At 45.8% G+C, this 21,062-nt stretch overlaps 2 protein-coding genes across 6 annotated transcripts in view; both read right to left on the bottom strand.

Moving 5' to 3' along the window:
• Window positions 1-1,316: 1,316 nt before the first annotated feature.
• DKC1 (dyskerin pseudouridine synthase 1) lies at window positions 1,317-12,540 on the bottom strand. Its single transcript, XM_042920221.1, is given in 6 exon segments — window positions 1,317-2,435; window positions 6,270-6,449; window positions 8,091-8,320; window positions 8,322-8,806; window positions 8,808-8,846; window positions 12,493-12,540. Coding segments are annotated over 5 exon segments (960 nt in total). The 3' UTR covers window positions 1,317-2,435; window positions 6,270-6,291.
• CDH13 (cadherin 13) overlaps window positions 1,317-21,062 on the bottom strand; it is a 1,030,961-nt gene continuing 1,011,215 nt past the window's right edge. For all 5 annotated transcript variants that reach the window (XM_042919726.1, XM_042919727.1, XM_042919728.1 and 2 more), the window contains 3 exons: window positions 16,495-16,728; window positions 13,226-13,444; window positions 1,317-2,435 (listed from right to left, as the gene is read on the bottom strand). In XM_042919726.1, coding sequence (XP_042775660.1) covers window positions 2,428-2,435; window positions 13,226-13,444; window positions 16,495-16,728 — 461 coding nt within the window. In that variant the 3' untranslated portion in view covers window positions 1,317-2,427. The remainder of the gene's footprint in view (window positions 2,436-13,225; window positions 13,445-16,494; window positions 16,729-21,062) is intronic.

Raw genomic sequence — 21,062 nt, 5'->3', positions numbered from 1 at the left:
TTTAATCAGGGTGGTTGATGTATTAATAAAACAGTGGAGAAAGGGTGACCGTCCACTCAGCGGAAATAGAATCCTCGGTTTTGTGCTCAGCGATCGAGAAAAGCAATTTCTGGCTCTTACTTTTTTGGTTTTTAATAACTCAGACTAAAATAAAATGCATTGGTAATAATGAGATAATGCTTTGATTTCAATGAACAATATAAATGTGTTCTAGCAAGTTAGAAAACATTCTGCAGTTCAGGAAATGCTACCACTTTGGTTTCAAAGAGTTGGTCTTTTTTTTTTTTTTTTTTAAGGATTAGAAAGAACTACACTCTAGAAATCCGTCTGTCCTGATGAGAACTCTGGGGACAGGGGGTGTACTTAAGTAGGGGAAAATTAAGGCGTATTCTGCTTGCTGAGGAAGTATGCACTTGATTCCTCTTTTCTGGTGTCTTAAGCCAAGTTAAGCCAAGGGTTTGATTTGCAAAGTGCGGGAGAGGCTTGAGAGAGGAGACTTGTTCGTTTCAGTGAATGGGCCACTCGACAGCCGTTATTTCTCCCGGGGGATGGTCCAGGTTCATGAAGGAGGGTGAGCTTTCTGATGGTTGGTTAGCTAGCCTCTGGGCCAGGCTGCCACCCACCTGGCCGTCTGAAGATAAATCGTTCATAGGATGGACAGGATGAGTTCATCGCCCAGGCTGTGAGTGCGTGCTTCTGGCTTTACAGACGCACTCTCCGCTAACAGGAGGTGTACGGGGAACCCCAAATGACCAGTCAAAAAATGTGAACCCGCACTAAGGCAAGACCTCGTATCGGCAACATCAGACACAACATAGAAATCAGAGAAGAGCTACTGTCCAGCCGTTTTAACCACCAATACCCATTTATTTTAATGGAAAAAAAAAATCTCTGCATTCTATATGCTCCAAAAAGACTTACTATTGAAACAAATACAATATATGGAACTCTATCTGCATAATTTCACTACAATAAAGACAACAAAGGACTCCTACTTCCTATCGAAGGCGAACTGAAAAACACAGGTGCAAACGTAGATTGCGTAAGAAAGCGTGGGTGTGCATGTGTGTGCACGCGTGTGCGTGTGGTTAAAACCTTTAGTAAGCAACTGTATTAAAATATGCTAAGACACTTACCTTACCCTAGTTTGTGGCGAGCTCTAATAAGAAGCCAAGGGCTGTCACTAGTTTTATCTGATAGAAAAATTTGGCGTGAGCTTGGATGGTTCTCTACAGTTTATCAACGAGAAGATCATCTTAGTACGGGTTCTAGCTTTTCTCTTAGTTTTACATGCTCACAGAATAAAAATCAATTACTTCTCATACATAATGAACATCTTTTATTTTCAGGTTTGCAAACAACGGTAGTCGATTCACACAAAAGGGTACTTTTAAAACTACCTGTGTTTAGTCTATTTTACGCCTGTATATATGAAACAAACAGTGTGTATGTGCATAAAGGTATGTCTATACATGTGGGCATATATGTGTATACACGCGGTTCCTGCTGACTGCCTCCCGTGCACGTAGGACCCCCGCCACGAGACGTGCAATTGTACGTACATCGGGGAGAGAGAGATTCTCCGCCATGATCTGTGTCCTCGTAAGAATCCGTGGGACTGGATTCAGGACACGTACAAATGCAGACAGATGCCCACGAAATAATATTTGAGCCCTTTTCTTGGCGTTTGATGGTAAAGTTTGCTGCTCTGTTCCTCTCCGCTTTTTCTGAGGATCACGGCATACGATGGCAGTGAAAATTTGGTTGCAATCCTTTACTGGAGAGGAAGGACTTCTGTCTGTGCTCTCCCTCTCTGCAGACCTGCCTGGCTGGTCGTGGCAGTGTTTGGACCGAACGGGACCGCGCAGGAGCGTCGGCTCTGGGGTCTGTACTAATGCTCAGCTTGATGCTGAGGCCCTGGGCGGTGGGGGCAGCTGCATCACTTCCATCCTTTTTTGTGTGTAACCTCTCAATATCAAAACTAGGCTCCTTCTGTAGAGTTTCTCTCTATAAATACTGTGTATATACACATACGGATACTCACACATGTACAAATACTAACCCACAGACGAAGCTGTATGTGTGGAAAGCTGATTAGCAACATGGCAACACATCAGAAAAAGTAGTCACTGTTCCTGCTCCCTGCTCCCAGAAGGTCAAGTTATACGCCATGATCTTTCAACGTTCAGGGAAATTCAGAAGATTCCGCTAATTAAAGGAGAAAGGAAGATTCTGCCAGAATGGTGAAGAACAGACCCAGTGGTATCGCAAAGAAAACAAAAATCTGGAACAATTGAGGCCTAGTTGTGAAGTTTGAGAGCCGTAAACTGCGATCTTCAGATTTGGATGGTTGTTTTTTCTCTTTTTCTTTTTCTTTTTCCCGTTGCTATGGAAACGTGGTAGTCAAGCTTCGGATGTCAGGAGTTCTCACAGACCTGAATGGAAAAGATTCAGAGCGAAGTCAAGGAATATCGCAACTTGATTGAAAACGTTTTAGCTAAATGTGAGATAAATGGCTGATAAGAGGTGATAAACACATTCATAAACACGGCACTGCCTTGGGGAACTTTTTTCTTAGGTTTAATATTCCAAGAGAGAAGGGATAGCTCTGGTGGTTTATGTCTTAAAAAGCAAGATCTGTCTGAAAACGCCAATGCCAAGCCCTTCATCTCAGACTGACCAGCGGTGACTATCTCTGCGACGTTGAGCCCTGTCCCTTGCGCCTTAGCCCAGAACCTGGATGTCTTAGGGACAAGACATCCTTGGTCACAGAGAAGAGTGAGAGAGCTGTTAGTGGTTCTGCAGACACGGCGTATGACTCCTGTGGCTGTGGTAACAAAAGACCACTTAGTGCTTAGAGCTTAGTGGCTCGAAATACCAAAACTTAGTCTCTTACAGTCCTGGAAGTCAGAAGTCCAAAATGCGTCTTAGAGGGCTAGAGTCAAGGTGTTGGCAAAGCCGTGTTCCTTTTGGGGGCTCCAGCAGAGAAGCCGCTTCCTTGCCCTTTCCAGCTTCCAGAAGCCCCCCTGTATTTGGCTCATGACCCCTTCCTCCAGCTTCACGGCCTGGACTGTCTCATCCGAGAGTACCGTTGTCACCAAAACTGTGGTTATTCTCTAAGATGTAGACCAGCCTGGGTCTCCCCTCTGCCTGATAATAACACGAGCTTGGTTCTCTGCTGTTTTTGCTTTATTATTATTATAATATCTTGGGTTTGTACAGGGGAATGGTACCACTAAAACTCGTGATATAATCAAAGAAATAAAAATGTGTAAAGGTCAACCTACGATAGAAGTGTAGTTCCTGCTGGAATGAACCGATAGCTAGAATATAATAGGTTAATTCCGTAAAGCTTGGGCCCTTTCATTCAAAACGTGCCGAGGAGCTGATTGGGGTATAAAACACACCTAATTCTGTACCCCGTTGCTTTCAGAGGCTAATCCTATCATTTATCTGCTTGGAAAATTTAAAACAGCTTCTCTACAACCAGATAAAAGTCTTTGTAATGTGACTCAAATATAAGCAAGACGATCCCGAGAAAGTTAAGGCTGTTTTAATAACACTAATTCGGGCGCAGTTTTTGGATGTTACTTCCTACACCCAGGGATATTTACATTGTTTGACGGGTGAGTTTCTTTGCAGTTAGGCATCTCCCAAACTCATCTAATTTCCCTTTTTGGCTGGCTCTTTCACTGTCCTTGCCACCATTATCTTAAACTCCAGTTACTCAGGCTGTAGCAAATGGTATTTGCAGATTCACCCACGTTTGAAGAAAGACTCGAAAGGAACAGATTAAATGGCATCCTGAATTTTATTTAAAAATATTTTCCAGTGTGGTACCATGGCTTAAAATAATTTTGGTCATTGAGGACCAAAAAAATGTGGCTGAATAAAGCCCACTAGGAACACCTGGGTGACTCAGTCAGTGAAGCGTCTGACTTCAGCTCAGGTCATGATCTCACGGTTCGTGAGTTCAAGCCCCGCATCGGGGTCTGTGCTGACAGCTCAGAGCCTGGAGCCTGCTTCGGATTCTGTCTCCCTCTCTTTCTGCCCCTTCCCCGCTTGCTCTCTGTCTCTCTCTGTCTCAAAAATAAACAAACATTAAATGTTTTTTTTTTTTTTTTTTAAACCTCACTTAATTAAACAAGTCTTCACTCACGGTTCAAATGAATTTAGAATGTCACATGAAGGGTCCTACCTCTGAGGACTGTTGACTTGATTACATGAGATAGTCTACACAATTTATGTGAAGCTCTTGGCTTTGTTTGTGGGTGGCACTTAGAAGCCCTAGGAGGTCCACTGTCACTGTCCATGGAGCCCACCGCTTTGAGGGACCACAGATCCTCTGCAAAGATGACTCAGAACCACCACCTGGGGGCAGAGGACAGCCTGCTTCATCTGGGTTTGGTGTTTCCCCAGGCCCTGTCTCTGCCCATAACACATGTCACCATAAAAAGGAACAAAATATTGATGCACTCAACGACACGGACTGTACAATTCCACTTATAGAAAATTCCAGAAAAGGCAAGAAAGCACTCAGAGAAGGCAGATCAATGGGGGTCTGGATTCAGGGGAGGGGATCAAGAACAAAGGGCATAAAGAAGCCAGCCGGACCTTGGTTGTTGGTGTGGCTACACCAAAACTCATCCAACTGTACCCTTAAAATGGGTGAATTTTATAGAATCCAAGGAACACCTTAACACAAAGCATTAGAATGAAAAGTATTGTCAGTGGCCGTTTTGCTCATCTTGGTCACGTCTTTCAACTTCTTCACTGTGATCGAGATTACAGTTCAATTCCCCCTCCTTGCCAAAGAAGAGACATTTCATTTTGGTACTTGCTAATACGGTTCACCTGAACTGTCTTTTTATGTTCTTGCTATTGCTGATTAATTAAGCCTAAAACAATGTTCAAGAGGCTTTGAGGATGATATGCTTCCCTGGAGTTGCCTGTGGCACACGACACAGAGCCCTGCGAACCGCCCCCCAGACATAGGCTGGTAGAGACGCGAGCTTGCCTCATCGGGAGGGTCCTAGGGGGAGCATTTAAGCATCTCTTCGGGGCCATCAACAGATACCTTCAACAACAAGATTGGCAGTAAAATTAATTTCATTTACATTTTTTACTACTTTCCACGTCATTAGTTTTTTTTTCCTTCAGTTTTAGCTGTCAAAGACAAAAGTGCAGACCTCTCGGTTCACTTCTCGTTGCGATAAAGCCTTCTATGGTATCATAACAAGGTGAAATGTTTTCATTACTTTTCTTCCATGAGGAGGCGGTCTAATGGTGGAAGCTGGCCTCACTGCTTACTGACCTGGGGAACTTTCAGAGCACCTTCTCATCTATAAAATCTCTAGGCCAAGGAAGGAGACAAAAAAGCCACGGAACATCAGGATGTTTGGTTAATGCTAGTCTACCTGGATCCGAATATTATTTGAGGAGAGGAGAAAAAAAAAAATATCCCCCACCACGTTGTATGCTGAGCTCACTGCAGTTTTATGAGCAATGCTGTAATGGAGGTGTTCGCACACTTTTCCTGTAAGGGGCCAGATGGTAAATATCTCCACTCTGCAGGCCACACAGCCTCTGTGGCACCTGCCCAACTCTGCCGTGTTGTAGCAGCAGGCAGGCGACGTGTAAGTGAACGGCTATGGCTGTGTTCCAATAAAACTTTATTTACAAAAACAGGAACTGGGCCACGTTTGACCCTTGGACAGTAGTTTGCCGACTCCTGATTCAAAGAAACATCAAGCAGAGTCTACCAGATCCCGAAATTCTTTCAAGGACTATGGCTGAGGCAGGAAGTTATTACCCTTGCACTTTATAATCTAGTTGAGTGCTTGTAGACACTCCCCCCCACCACCTCCACCTAACTTAGTGTTTTAGGCCCATTTCTGTGCAGTCTCTTGTCAGTATCATGTTAATAGCTACACAGGTGGGTTGGCCACTTTGAGTTCTGCTCTTACGAAAGAGTGGCACGCCCCACGGTTACTTATTCCTGCTAGCTCTAACCCAGCTCCTCAGACATCTTATTAGCAAAGTCCTTGTCAGGAAGAACCTCTCCGGCTAGGTATATAATACCACAAGAACCATTATATTTGGCAGGCTCTAATTAAGTGAACAGTATTAAATAACCTTATGCCTTTAATATAGGGACAGACGGAGATTCTTTCTGAAGTCAAGCAGGTGAGGGTTAATACCTGTTCTTGACTCTTTTTTGGGCTGATACTACCCGGGTTGTGCAAAACATCAGAGGGCTAACCGAGTACCTTTCTAGCTGTGGAGAAAGATTCAGAGGTCCCTTCTGAGGATGATTTTGACGTGACCTCCAGGGGCCTCACCGACAGTGGGGAGGCTGCGTGCTGCGAGGTAGGACGGCTCTTTTTGTGAGAACAAACAGCACACCTGACATTTCATAGTACGCACGCATCTGTCTTTTCTCGATGACACTGTTTTGGGTATAAAATGAACATGAGTTCTGGGGCACCTGGGTGGCTCCGTCGGTTGAGTGTCCGACTTCGGCTCAGGTCACGATGTCACAGTTCATGGATTCGAGCCCCACCTCGGGCTCTGTGCTGACAGCTCGGAGCCTGGAGCCTGCTTCGGATTCCGTGTCTCCCTCTCTCTCTGCCCTTCCCCTGCTTGCAGTCTGTCTCTCTCTCAAAAATAAATAAACATTCAAAAAAAATTTAAAAAAATGAACGTGAGTTCCTTAGGAGTTAACTGGCAATTCTGCCTTGGAGTTGTTGTGATCCTAGCGGTCAGCTGAGAGAGAAGTGGGCAATCTTTGGGGACCTGCTCACCAATGGCCTCTGTAGGCCTTGAGTTTCTAAAGTAGGGGGCCCAGGAAAATTCCTTGTTGATAAGAAGAAAGTACTGCCCCATTATTTATATTCCTTTTAATCTACACAAATAGGTTAAGTTGTACTGATTTTTATATATGGATTGGGAGTAGCAGGCACGTGCATTTAGTATTAAAAATATTGTATAAATATATGCAAACACTAGGTCTGTGTGGAGGCCACTGTCACCTTGGATGTGGGTTCCACAGGCTGGATGGGCCTGGGAATGTGTATTTCAACAAGCACAGGTAGGAAGTCTCCATTTTATGTTTTTTAAGAAAAGTTTTTTTTAATGTTCATTTCTGAGAGAGAGACAGAGTGTGAGCAAAGGAGGTACAGAGAGAGAGAGGGAGACACAGAACCCAAGGCAGGCTCCAGGCTCTGAGCTGTCAGCACAGAGCCCGACGTGAGGCTTGAACTCACAGATCATGAGATCATGACCTGGGCCGAAGTCAGACGTTTAACCGACTGGGCCACCCAGGCGCCCCCAGACACTTTGTAAGCGGGTTCTTGCAAACCAGGGGCGAGCTATGATGTTAAAACAGCCATCAGGAAACAGCTGCGGATATTTCCTGGGCTGTGCTGAGTCTGAAAGAACGTTCCCAACTCTCCCAAGCAGAGAAGCCAATGGCATCAAACCCGCCTCCCTCACCCTTAGAGCCTTAAAACAGGACGGGATGGGATGACCACAGCAGGTGACATCACTGAGTTCTCGGGTCACAGCTAACATGTACCGGAACTCCGCACCCTTTCTGGGACCTGGGTTCCATCCTGTTCAGAACGAAAAAGCGATTCTGTTTTCTCAATAAGGCTTTAATTTCTCCTCCCAACTGGACACAGTGCTTAAAGTGGCAGATCGCCCACACTCTCCAGAGCCACTTGGGCTTTCCTATCCTTACTCTTCTTTTCCTTCCTGACCAGATGCAGAGAGGTCGCTTTTACTCTCTCCCGTCTGCTTTGGGCCTTTCCCCACTTTGGCCATTCCTTGTGGGGCTTTAAAAAAATTTATCTATTTTTAGAGAGAGAGAGAAAGAGAATGAACTGGGGAAGGGCAGAAAGACAGGGAGAGAGAGAATCCCAAGCAGGTTCTGTCAGCACAGAGCCCGACATGGGGCTTGAACCCACGAGCCGTGAGATCATGACCTGAGCGGAAACCAAGAGTCAGACGCTTAACCGGCTGAGCCACCCAGGCGGCCCTCCTCGTGGGGCTTTTACTGCTTTGCCCCACACCTCTCTCTGCGGACTCACTGTGGTCCATGTGGTCCCGCTTCCAGGTGGCAGGCGTGCTCCCCGTGGGCCTGCCGTGCTTACCCAGAAGGCCCTGTTTGACCATCAGGCTCTTCTGACCTGCCGTTGGACCTAAACCCCACTTCTAAGGGCCGGTGTCTCTCTCCACGATGACTCTGTCGATCTTGGCTGCCGTGTCACAGTCACGGGCGGAGATCCCTGCTGCGGCCACTGATGCATAGCCGTGCAGGCTGCTTCCCCTTGGTGGTGATGACCGCCACCTCCTGATGGACCGTGACGCCGTCCTCAGATCGGAGGGCACCTGCACGTGTGATCTGTGCCCCACGGCAGAGTGCCCTCCTCGCCTCGTCTTTCACAAGCGGCCGTTCATGAGAAGGCAGCGGGTTTTCCAGAGCGGAAATGGCTCACTGCACGTGGCTCTCATCTTTGTCATTGTCATACTCCATTGTCACCAGAGTACGAACCCCCCAAAGTTCCTGCATCTGACCCCCCATTCCCAACAACAAACCCAGCTGCACACACAGCATCCGAATATAGGTGCCGGCCTCACAACTCACCTAAGCGGTTCCTCGTCTTTCAGGATGATGTGCTATCAGCTGGCTCTCGTGTTTGGTCCACACTCGGAGCTGCCCCTTCACTGCAGCAGGCAGCGGCGGTGGCTGGAATAAGGCGCCTGTCAGAGTTCCTGGGGCCCCAGAAGGTTGAGTCCCCCCCTCCAATAGCATCGGGTAGCTGGACAATTCCCACACACTCTGTCTGCACAATGTCGGGATTCCTCCCCCCCCTTTTTTTCCCCCTTCCCCTAACCCCATGGTCTTCTGTTAAGTTTCTCAGGATCCACATAAGAGTGAAAACATATGGTATCTGTCTTTCTCTGTATGGCTTATTTCACTTAGCATCACACTCTCCAGTTCCATCCACGTGGTACAAAAGGCCAGATTGCATTCTTTCTCATTGCCACGTAGTATTCCATTGTGTATATAAACCACAATTTCTTTATCCATTCATCAGTTGATGGACACTTAGGCTCTTTCCATATTTGGCTATTGTTGAAAGTGCTGCTATAAACATTGGGGTCCAAGTGCCCCTACGCATCAGTACTCCTGTATCCCTTGGGTAAATTCCTAGCAGTGCTATTGCTGGGTCATAGGGTAGATCTAGTTTTAATTTTCTGAGGAACCTCCACACTGTTTTCCAGAGCGGCTGCACCAGTTTGCATTCCCACCAACAGTGCAAGAGGGTTCCCGCTTCTCCACAGCCTCGCCAGCATCTATAGTCTCCTGATTTGTTCGTTTTAGCCACTCTGACTGGCATGAGGTGATATCTGAGTGTGGTTTTGATTTGTATTTCCCTGATGAGGAGCGACGTTGAGCATCTTTTCATGTGCCTGTTGGCCATCCGGATGTCTTCTTTAGAGAAGTGTCTATTCATGTTTTCTGCCCATTTCTTCACTGGGTTATTTGTTTTTTGGCTGTGGAGTTTGGTGAGTTCTTTATGGATTTTGGATACTAGCCCTTTGTCCGATATGTCATTTGCAAATATCTTTTCCCATTCCGTGGGTTGCCTTTTAGTTTTGTTGATTGTTTCCTTTGCAGTGCAGAAGCTTTTTATCTTCATGAGGTCCCGGTAGTTCATTTTTGCTTTTAATTCCCTTGTCTTTGGAGATGTGTCAAGTAAGAAATTGCTGACACTGAGGTCAGAGACGTTTTTTCCTGCTTTCTCCTCTAGGGTTTTGATGGTTTCCTGTCTCACATTCAGGTCCTTCATCCATTTTGAGTTTATTTTTGTGAATGGTGTAAGAAAGTGGTCTAGTTTCATTCTTCTTCATGTTGCTGTTCAGCTCTCCCAGCACCATTTGTTAAAGAGATCGTCTTTTTTCCACTGGATATTCTTTCCTGCTTTGTCAAAGATTAGTTGGCCATACTCTTGTGGGTCTAGTTCTGGGGTTTCTATTCTATTCCATTGGTCTATGTATCTGTTGTTGTGCCAATACCATGCTGTCTTGATGGTTACAGCTTTGTAGTTGAGGCTAAAGTCTGGGATTGTGATGCCTCCCGCTTTGGTCTTCTTCAATGTTACTTTGGCTATTCGGGGTCTTTTGTGGTTCCATACAAATTTTAGGATTGCTCCAAAACATTTTTTTATTTATTTTTATTTTTTTATTTAAAAAAAAAAATTTTTTTTTTCAACGTTTTTTAATTTATTTTTGGGACAGAGAGAGACAGAGCATGAACGGGGGAGGGGCAGAGAGAGAGGGAGACACAGAATCAGAAGCAGGCTCCAGGCTCTGAGCCATCAGCCCAGAGCCCGACGCGGGGCTCGAACTCACGGACCGCGAGATCGTGACCTGGCTGAAGTCGGACGCTTAACCGACTGCGCCACCCAGGCGCCCCCAAAACATTTTTTTAAACATTTATTTTATTTTTGAGAGAGAGACAGAGCATAAGTCAGGGAGAGGCACGGAATCCGAAGCAGGCTCCAGGCTCGGAGCTGTCAGCACAGAGCCCGACACGGGGCTCAAACTCACGAACCGTGAGATCATGACCTGAGCCGAAGTCGGACACTTAACCAATTGAGCCCCCAGGCACCCCGGAAGTCTCCATTTAAAAACCCTCCTGGCAGTCTAGAGTAGCTGATGAGTGAACAGCATCCTGCCATGTGCCTTGGTTCTTCAAAGCAACGTCATCGAGAGTCAGGCTTTGCTATCGTGTAACTGGGTTTATGGCGGGTGATGTGTGTGAGTGGCCACTCAATTATTTTCTCTCCTCTCTGTGTACACACCCACATGCACCCACACAACATTTTTTTCTTTACGATCACACGCGAACTACTCCTTGCTAGTTTATCCAGGCTCTGCTAGATGTGAGTTCCAATTCTGCCTCGAAACCAGACCCAGCGCGGGGCTTGCCGTCTGTCTAGCACTCCCTTGAGGAGCTGGTGGAAAACAGATTCCAGATTACTGCAATAGCGTCGATCGTCGAAGGGCACTGTAAACAATCATCGCGTGTCTGCTGATTGAGGAGTACACTCCACAGGATTCATCCGACGGATCCTGTCTAGCAGTTGGAATGAATGCACTAGGGCAGGGGTGACTATGGCCGTTGGGCCACAGTGTGTTTGCGTGGCTCTTGAGCTAAGACTGTGTCTCAAACTTTTGTTGTGCCTGGCCGGCTCAGTTGGTTAAGCAGTGGACTCTTGGTTTCGGCCGCGGTCACGATCTCGTGGCTTGTGGGTTTGAGCCCCATGTTGGGCTCTGCATGGACACTTGGAGCCTGCTTGGGATTTTCCTTCTCTGCCTCTCTCTGCACCTCCGATGTGTGCACGTGCTCTCTCTCTCTGCCCCTTCTGTGATGCTCTGTCTCTCAAAATAAATACGCTCTAAAAAATGTTCTTCACTCTTTTAAAAAGCGGTAAAAAACAAAATAACAACAACAAAAGAGTAAGTGACAAAGATCTGATGTGGTCCACAGAGCCCAAAACATTTGCCGCCCAGCCCTTTGTGGTAAAAGTGTGCCAACCCCCAAACGAGACTAACGTAGATGGATCTTGGAAAGGTAATGTGGGGAGGAACAAAGGCAAGTCACAGAACATTGTGCTCAGTATAATATGAATTACATAAGGTTTTACAAACTGCACAAAATAGAACTATAAGTGGGGTGTGTGTGTGTGTGTGTATGTGTGTGTGTGTGTGTGTGTGTGTGTGTGTAGTAAATGTATAAACTAACATCTGGACACACTCTAAGTCAAGATAGTATTTTCTCTGGGGAGAGAGAATAGGAAACGAAACTGGGGAGAAAAAAAGGGGATTTCACCTTTACCTGTAATACTTTATTTCTTGAATAAAAAGGAAGAAGAAAGAAGAAAAGAAAAAAGAAGAAAAGAAAGAGAATATATTTTCTTCCTTCCTTCCTTCCTTCCTTCCTTCCTTCCTTCCTTCTTTCCTTCCTTCCTTCCATCCATCCACATGTCCATCCATCCATCCATATATCCATCCATATATCCATCCATCCAACCATCCATCCACCCATATGTCCATCCATCCATCCATATATCCATCCATGTCCATCCATCCATCCATATATCCATCCATATATCATCCATCCATCCATCCGTCCATCCATCCATCCATATATCCATCCATGTCCATCCATCCATGTCCATCCATCCATCCATATATCATCCATCCATCCATCCGTCCATCCATCCATCCATATATCCATCCATGTCCATCCATCCGTCCATCCGTCCGTCCATCCATCCATCCATCCATCCATCCAATGAGACACTTCTCATTGTAAGATGTTCTCCTTGGTTCTGCCTCCAGGATGCTGGCTCAGCACAGAGCTTTATACAGAGTAAATGTCTGATGTTGGATGTGTAACTTCCTGTTGACCCCACTTACCACTGTCACCAGGATGTAGTAACTTCTGGGGCTTTGTTTCCTAATCATCAATTTCTCAAGTTCCTAATTCACAACCACCTGATAACTTCCTCCAAATATAAATACCAGAGCCCAAGTGGATCTGAATGGCATTACCTGTATGTGAATGATTGCTAAGGTTTATGTTGGAGAGCGTTCCATGCAAAGGAAATATTTGATACATGCATCTATTCATTTAATGCTCACATTTATATTACTTGGCCAAACAATTCATTTGTTTAAAATAATACATCATTATAGTGCAGAGATTACCACCAGTCAGTGAAAATATGCGTGCAATATGCATTTCTCTACTTTCCTACGGCCCAGGCTCCATCCATGAATTCTCATGACTGCTCTTAAAAAGGCACGATACCTACTTTAACCTTGCAAAAGATAATTCGGCACACTGCAGAGAGGGATGAGGCCCTGCCGGACCAAAGACCTAACGCGGCGCATTCTTATCAGCCCAAGTTCAGTGGCACTGGCAGGAAGTTTTTCCCATCACCCGGTCTGTGGGTTACACTGAGCGTCTTCGCACATTTCCTTGGAGTGGCTGGAACACGTTTACATGTAATACTTTCTATTATATGGACATAAACCAAGAACGAATGCTTCCTCTGGGATGAATCATGCTGACAGATATACGGGAAGCAGTGGCTTTGGGGAAGTTACGTTTTCGTACTTGTGTGCGCCCTGGATTCGGGCTACTTACAAGCCAAACTGAAGAGAGAGGCGAGCAGGACCGAGGTCGCGCTGAAGTGCAGGGCCCCCGCCGCGTTGCAGTCCACTTTGGAGTTCTTGCAGGAGCATACTTGTATCCTGAGGTCTGTGACGTTCGTCATGGGCGGTTTCCCTGAGTCAGTCACCATGATGGGCAGGTGGTAGTTGGCTTTGTTCAGGTTTTGGAGGAGGCTTACCAGGGCGTGCGTATCTGTGGGGACCAGAGGACCTTTGTGAGAGAGGGTTAGACTTCCCCGAATAAAAGAGTCAGGTTTTGGTGACTAAAACCCCACCAAACAGGCATTGCATGTTGGTTTATAACCCTGGGAGTGTTTAAACTTAAATTCATTTGGGCACCTGGGTGGCTCAGTCGGTTAAGCGTCCAACTTCAGCTGAGGTCATGATCTCACGGTCCGTGGGTTCGAGCCCCGCATTGGGCTCTGTGCTGACAGCTCAGCGCCTGGGGCCTGCTTCGGATTCTGTGTCTCCTTCGCTCTCTGTCCCTCCCCTACTAACGTTCTGTCTCTCCATCTCTCTCAAAAATGAACAAACATTAAAAAAATTTTTTTAAACTTAAATTCATTAATAGCAAATAAAAATCCAGATTTGGTTTTTCAGGTGTGCCAGCCACATCTCAAGTGTCCAGCAACCACGTGTCGCGAGTGGCCACAGCGTCGGGCAGCGTCGCATAGAACATTCCACCGCCAAGAAGTCCTGGGGCTCAGTGCTATTATACTCTGTTTCAAAGGGACCCATTTTGTGGAGCTGACTGCATACCAGGAAGTGCCCCCTGCAAATTTATGACACCGATAAAGCCATCTTTGCAAAGATCACATTCAACATCTAAACAAACTGATGTAAAAATCCACTCTCACATCATTACACCCTGCATCTTAAATACATACAATTTTTATTTGTCAGCTCTACTCTAACAGAGCTGGAACAAAGAAAAAAAGACAAAAAAAAAAAAAAAAAGAAATAATCGGCTCAGAGCATTTTTACTTAAGAATCCAAGTTCAAATAATCAAAATCAATTCTTAGACCAAAAAAACCCCCCAAAACAAAACAAAAAACCCCAAAACTACCCAAACTCAAACTATCCATTTACTCTAAATGTGGGCAGGACCCACATGTGTTGCCCTGGGGTTCTAGTCTATGTCTTTATCAGTCCTCAGCCATAGCTCTGGATTTGGGTGGGAGCCCGCAGCATAAGCCTGGCACAGGGACTGAACTTTAGGCCCTTGTTTAGTGGGAATATGTGCTATGAGGCGGGCCTTGGGCGGCATGCAAAAATGGCCACCCCACATGGCCACTGTTTTTAGCCTCGGACTATTCTCTTTTCAAGTCAGTCAGATGACCGGGGATATATGTATATTACATACATATATATTATATATAACACACACATATATAATATATATAAAACATATATATTATATGTAACATATATAAAATATATATAAAATATATATTATTATAACACATATAAAATATAACATATATAACACATATATTATATGTAGCATATATAACATTTATATATAACATATATAAAATTTATATATATAACATATATAACATTTATATATAACATATATATGACATATATATTATATGTAACATATATTTAAAAATATGTAACATATATATAACATACGTATTAAATATATAACATATATGTATGTTATATACATTATATGTATGTTATATATAATATATATGTAACATATATATTATATGTATGTACACACACAATTTTTTTTGACTGCCTCTTTCTGGGCATGAACAGTGTTAGGTATTAAAAAAAAAAACTAGGACAAGGGAAAGGACTGAGAAGTCTCCATCTCTTAAAACCATGAGGAAGACTGAGCAATGACATGGAAGCAGAAACAGATGAAGTGTCATCCTGACCAGAAGGAGAAGCAGCAGAAATAACCGATGTACGTAGTCACCCCAGTGAGGAGGCAGGATAACGGAACATTCTCCCGTCTCCCTCGAGTGGACAAGACACTCAAAGAAGTTCCAGCTGGAACTTTCTGGAAAGAGCTGGTGATGGTTATTTAAATCCGCTACAGCCACAAAAACTAGCAAAGGAGGCACCAGCCCCTCAAACAAGAGAAAGGTTGTTTTAATTAAAAATAATCAGTGTAACAGAACTCATTCCTTAAAAAAGCAATAAAATAGACAAACAGGCAAATGGAATCAATAACAAAAGGAAGGCACTAATAAAATGAGATATGAGATAAGGCCATTCAATGCATACGAGATGTTTTAATAGAAAATTTTATGCGCAACTGTACATTTCCAAAAGTTAATGAAATGCATAATTCCCCATCCCTCTCGAGAAGCCTACGGCTGGTGGATGAGGAGGGTACCCTGGCTGGGTCAGCTGCAGGAGAAGTTCACTACTGGAGACAGAGTGTGGGTCACATGCGTGGATCCTGGTTTTTTACTTCATTGCACAACCAGGAGAACTCGGTAGTGAGCTCACATTTGCCCCGGGGAGGGAAGCGGGCGAGGTGATGTGGATACAGGGAATGTACCTCGGTCAGCACCCTGGTGTTGCGGCCTTAGGAAGGCAGATGGGACATGTTGGGCCAAGTTCGGAATTCTGCCTTCCCACACGGAAAGACTGGTAGAAGGGACGGGGCTTGCATGTGTCATAAGTGAGGGACAGGACGGCTGGGCGGTGATATCGCGGTGGAACGTGAAAGCCACGGTTGTTGCAAAGACGAAGGTAATTTTGAGGAGTGGACGATGGAGGGTCAGAGGCTGAGACTCTTTACATTTTTTTAAAGTTTATTTATTATTTTGAGACAGAGAGAGAGACAGACAGACAGACCGAGAGGGAGACACAGAATCTGAAGCAGGCTCCAGGCTCTGAGCTGTCAGCACAGAGCCTGACACGGGGCTCGAACTCACTGACTGTGAGATCATGATCTGAGAGGAAATCACTTACGGTATAGGGCGTACGGTATAGGGTATACAATACACCATGGAGAGTACAGGAGAGATCAGAAAAGAAACAGAAGAGAAAACTCTGATGCTTGCATTTTTAAGAAACCGATACGTATTTGTGCAGATTGTGTTCATCTGCTGGTGGGGAAACTGTCAGCACCGACAGGGTGTGAATCACTTGAAATCAACCCCTGGAGACCAGGAGTGAGTAGGAGGGAGCAAGAGCCTGGGGAAGGGAGGCAGGCTGGGGAAGCCAGGCTTCAAAGCCCAAGGAGCAGCTACAGAATGTGTAACTAGACTTACTGTTGATCTTGGAGATCTTCCAGACTTTGTCAGGAACGGCTTGTTTGTGGATCTCAAATTTGAAAGGGTCTGTATTTGGGTGAAGGTCCTTATCTGATGCTCCCAAAATGACTACGCTGAGGTTTTTGGCGTCATCACAGACTTCAGCCACCGTGGGGTAGATGAAGGGGGCGTTGTCGTTGACATCCTCCAGAGTGATCAGCAAAGTCCCGGTGCCTGTAGCGGGAGGGTTGCCTATGGGGCAGAGAGCGAAGGTGTTAGCTGCAAGAGACCTCTGTCACCTGCTTTCCTCCAGTGTGCTGGCCACCTGCTAACAGGTTTCGAACGGGACTGAAGACAATAGCTTATGCATTTGTATAAAGTCGAGTGGTTAAAAGCCTTTTCTCATATATAAAACCTCTGATTTAAATTCTTTAGCACAGGGGGCGCCTGGGTGGCTCAGCTGGTCGAGCCATCATGGTCATGATCTCACCATTCCGGAGTTCGAGCCCCGCGTCGGGCTCTGTGCTGACGGCTTGGAGCCTGGAGCCTGCTTCGGATTCTGTGTCTCCCTCCCTCTCTGCCCCTAACCCATTCACATTCTCTCTCTTTCAAAAGAAATAAACATTAAAAAAAATAAAAATACATCAATTCTTTAGCACACTAGCCATAATAACAAATTAGAGGCAAAGAACGGAGATAGCAAATGGGACCTGTCGTCACTTACCAAATGAAAGCTTTATCTAAATACCCGAGTATTCACATGTGCTGTTGGGACAGGGGAGGACGGAGGTCCCATGAGAGGAGGCTGTGTTTTGCACGTATGGCATAGTTCTGCCTTGACTGGCCAGTTGACTGGAGAGAGAAGGAGCTAATCCGGGGTTTTCCTCTGTGGGTGAAATGGGTCTGGGGGGCTGGCCTGGCTGGCCTGCCAGCGTAGGACAGATTTAGAAAGTCAGGTTAGTGACGAGAAACAAAGTCACTAGCTGGCTACTGGGACAGATGAAGCGACCGTAATATAATCTTTGGGTCTTATTTTTAAGGCCTTGCATTTTCAATTTTTCCGCGACCTCCACGTTTTTTACTGTAGGGAACATTATTTTTAAAAAGCCATTCTAATCACCCAGGTGATAGTGTCTTTCACTCAAAGAAAAGAATGTTTCATTTCAGTAAGACTCAGAGTGACTTTACTTCCTTTTTCCTAAATTTATTTTTAATCAGCTACGCATTAGAGATTTTGTCTTGGGACAAACCATTCGTTAATAGTTCCTAATTTCTGTGAGAAGGGTTAGATCCAAATTGGCAGGCCACACATCGTAAGCGTTTGGATTTGCCCTATTCCAGAAAGGATTTGGCGCCCCCGTCAAATGTGGTACTCGAATTTTATGCACTATTACTAACCTAATTGTCGGGCTCGGTTTAATGTTTCCTATCCTCAGTTGTACTTAAAAAGCCCAGTTTTATTTTACTTCCTACTGTGTTTATTTCTTGAAATGCACAGTAAGATTAAAGTCGAGTTATGAATCATGTGGGGGTTCGAAGGGTGGTGAATATTTGAGCGCAGGGTACAGGTATCACGTGCAAGGCAAGGCACGGTCCGACAGATTCCGCGGGTAAGGAAACGATGAGACCTTTTTAGAATCAGGCAGGTTATTCCGCCATCAGCTAGACAGTAAAAGGGCGAGCAGGCAGAGGTGGCCCTTGTGCAGGTGTCGTTAAGCCAAAGGGACCAGGTGACTACAACCTGGAGCCACCTGCAAGCTGCTTCCCAGCAGTTTGTAGCCTGCAGCTGTGCCCTAACAAGGGCAGGCAGGAAGCCTAATCCCTCATCAACCCAGAAGGAGATGGCAAGCTGTCTGGTGACAGCCTCCCAGGGGACCCAGGGAGGCAGGTGAGACATAGCAGCTCCTACAAGCCTGCTGGTCCGTGTGGATACACGTAAGGTCATCCGGTGCCATCACGGGCCGCACCCTAGTGCAGAGCACATGGCAAGACGGCAAGGAGATGAGGCTGGGGGTGTCTGGCAGGACAGGGGGCTTTGACTTTCATGACGAGTTGCTTGTACTGATTCCGCGGACCACATGAAGTCACCGGAGGTTTTTCAGAGAGACGGCAGAACATCTGCTCTGATTTATGGAAACACACGTGATACTGGCAGGAGATGTTGGACGTTGGAGGCAGCGAGACCGGCGATAGGTGGTCATGATGTCACGATGTGGGCAAGTTGGAATAAGAAAGAAACGTCTTTTTGGGCGCCTGGGTGGCTCAGTCGGCTAAGCGTCCAACTCGCGATTTCAGCTCAGGTCACGATCTCACGGTTTGTTGAGTTTGAGCCTCGCATTGGGTGCTGTGCCGACAGCGTGGAGCCTGCTTGGGATGCTCCCTCTCCCTCTCTCTCTGCGGCCCCCCACTCATGCTCTCTCCCAGAAGTAAATAAGCATTGAAAAAGGAAGAAAGAAAGAGACGTCTTGTCTTGGTGATCATGCACTCAGATGAGGCTGCTCGCAGAAAAGCGGAAGGTAGTGGGGAGCGCAGAGACGTGAGTTCAGCTCTGATTGGGCGAACAGCCCCTCAAATTCAGTGCACCCGTGTAAAGGCGCACAGAGCTTAGGAGACACGCCAGCGCTGGGTAGCGATGGAGGACTTGTCAGCAGAGAGGCTTTGAAGTAGTCCTAGCCCATCAGGCAACGCGACGTGACAGGGCAGAATGGCCAAGGGGTGAAGGTTGAGGAAACCCCGGAGTTTAACGAGCGGCTGGCGGCTTGCAGAAGACAGAGGGGACGTAAATTGGAAGAGGAGGCAACGGACGGCAGTGAAATGTGTCGTGACGCCCCAGAGGATAAGGGGTAGAGAGAAGCCACGGGATTTTGCAAGGAGAAGGGGACTGATGACTTCTCTCTGGGAGCCTTCCACTATGGAAGAACCAGCTGGAAGGAAGCCGGGCAGTGAGTCAAGAAGTGACAATAGAGACTTTTCAGCGGGGCTGGTGGAAATGTAAATATATCGACACCCAGGGAGAGTTTTAGAATAAGCGTTCCAATAAATAGCTGCTAACGTCGAAACACAAACGTCATTCACCAGCAGAAGGATGGCAACTTCTCATGGTGGCACACCATCAACTTTGTTTGGATCGAGAACTCAAAAGAAATGGGGCGTCTGGGTGGCTCGGTTGGTTAAGTTCAACTTTGGCTCAGGTCATGACCTCGCGGTCTGTGAGGTCGAGCCCCGCGTCTGTGCTGACAGCTCAGAGCCTGGAGCCTGTTTCAGATTCTGTGTCTCCCTCTGTCTCTGCCCCTCCCCTGTTCATGCTCTGTCTCTCTCTGTCTCAAAAATAAATAAACGTTAAAAAAAAAAAAAAAGAAATGTGTAATTACTTTGAGCTTGGCTTTCCACTGTCAGCTTGTCTTTGGTAGAATTTCTTAATTGGAAAATTCTTTTTCTTTTTTTTTTATTGAATAAGTGAACATCTCAGAGGAATCCATTATATTTTTTCCACTCTGAATATATCATGAATATATTCCACTCTGAATATATCATGATGAAGTGCCATCATTTGGTAGAATGGATGAGAAGGCATTAGGAGATAGCTCCAGGGGCCCCGCAAATATGGGAGCTTCTGGGTTTTGGCAAAAATCCCTCTCCCCTTCTCATCCCTTTCTACTGGCCATCGTCAGTCCCCAGCGGCCTACTCAGCAGGACCAAATGTCAGCACCAAAGCATGGTTGAGAAATCCTCTCCTGTGGATTTTCGATTTCAGTAGGGAAAAAGCTTCCATTTGAGCAAAACTCCCAGGATGTGGAGCTAGAACTATGATTCCTCCTCCTTGCAGCCCCCCTCCGCCAGGAGCCCATGGGCCGTGTTCTCAGGGTAGCTGCTTTAAGGATCAGAGGACATTCATCCTCTGGAGGGATCACCTGTGGTTGCCGGGGCTCCCGTCTTCATAGGTTAGAAGATAGAAAGGCCCCTGAGAGATGGACCATTCCTGGCAGTAGATTTTAAATGGAATGGGAGGTGGGTCCTCCTTTGGGAGTTTGGTGAAGGCCATGGTCCTGCTTCCAGAGAAAGGCACCTACATTCACAGAAGGTATTGCAGACCTTGTAAGTACAGCTGTAAGTTCAGGCAGCTGGTCTGGGATACCTCTGTTCGTGAGTATTTTATTTTGTTTTACTCAGAATCCTGACCAAATAGGATTTCTACTTTAGCCAAAAAATACTGATTTTCCTGATAGATTCCATTATTTTGACGCCAGATGTGTGTGTGTGTGTGTGTGTGTGTGTGTGTGTGTGTGTGTGTATGTATAATTTATGTAGCTACATATCTATACATCATCTACATATCTATATATCTTATTGGTAAGAGACACAACTAAAAACAAAGTGTAGGGGCACCTGGGTGGCTCAGTAGGTTACATGTCTGACTTTGGCTCAAGTCATGATCTCACAGTTTGGTTCCTGAGATCAAACCCCACATTGGTCTCTGTGCTGACGGCTCAGAGCCTGGAGCCTGCTTCAAATTCTGTGTCTCCCTCTCTCTTTGCCTCTCTCTCAAAAATAAATAAGCATTAAAAAGCCCACAGAGTGTAATCCTA

Source organism: Panthera leo, chromosome E2 (assembly GCF_018350215.1).
Source record: "Panthera leo isolate Ple1 chromosome E2, P.leo_Ple1_pat1.1, whole genome shotgun sequence".
In the NCBI taxonomy this organism is placed as follows: domain Eukaryota; kingdom Metazoa; phylum Chordata; class Mammalia; order Carnivora; family Felidae; genus Panthera; species Panthera leo.
Note: the sequence above shows the minus strand (reverse complement) of the source record. Positions and strands in the feature narration are given on the sequence as shown.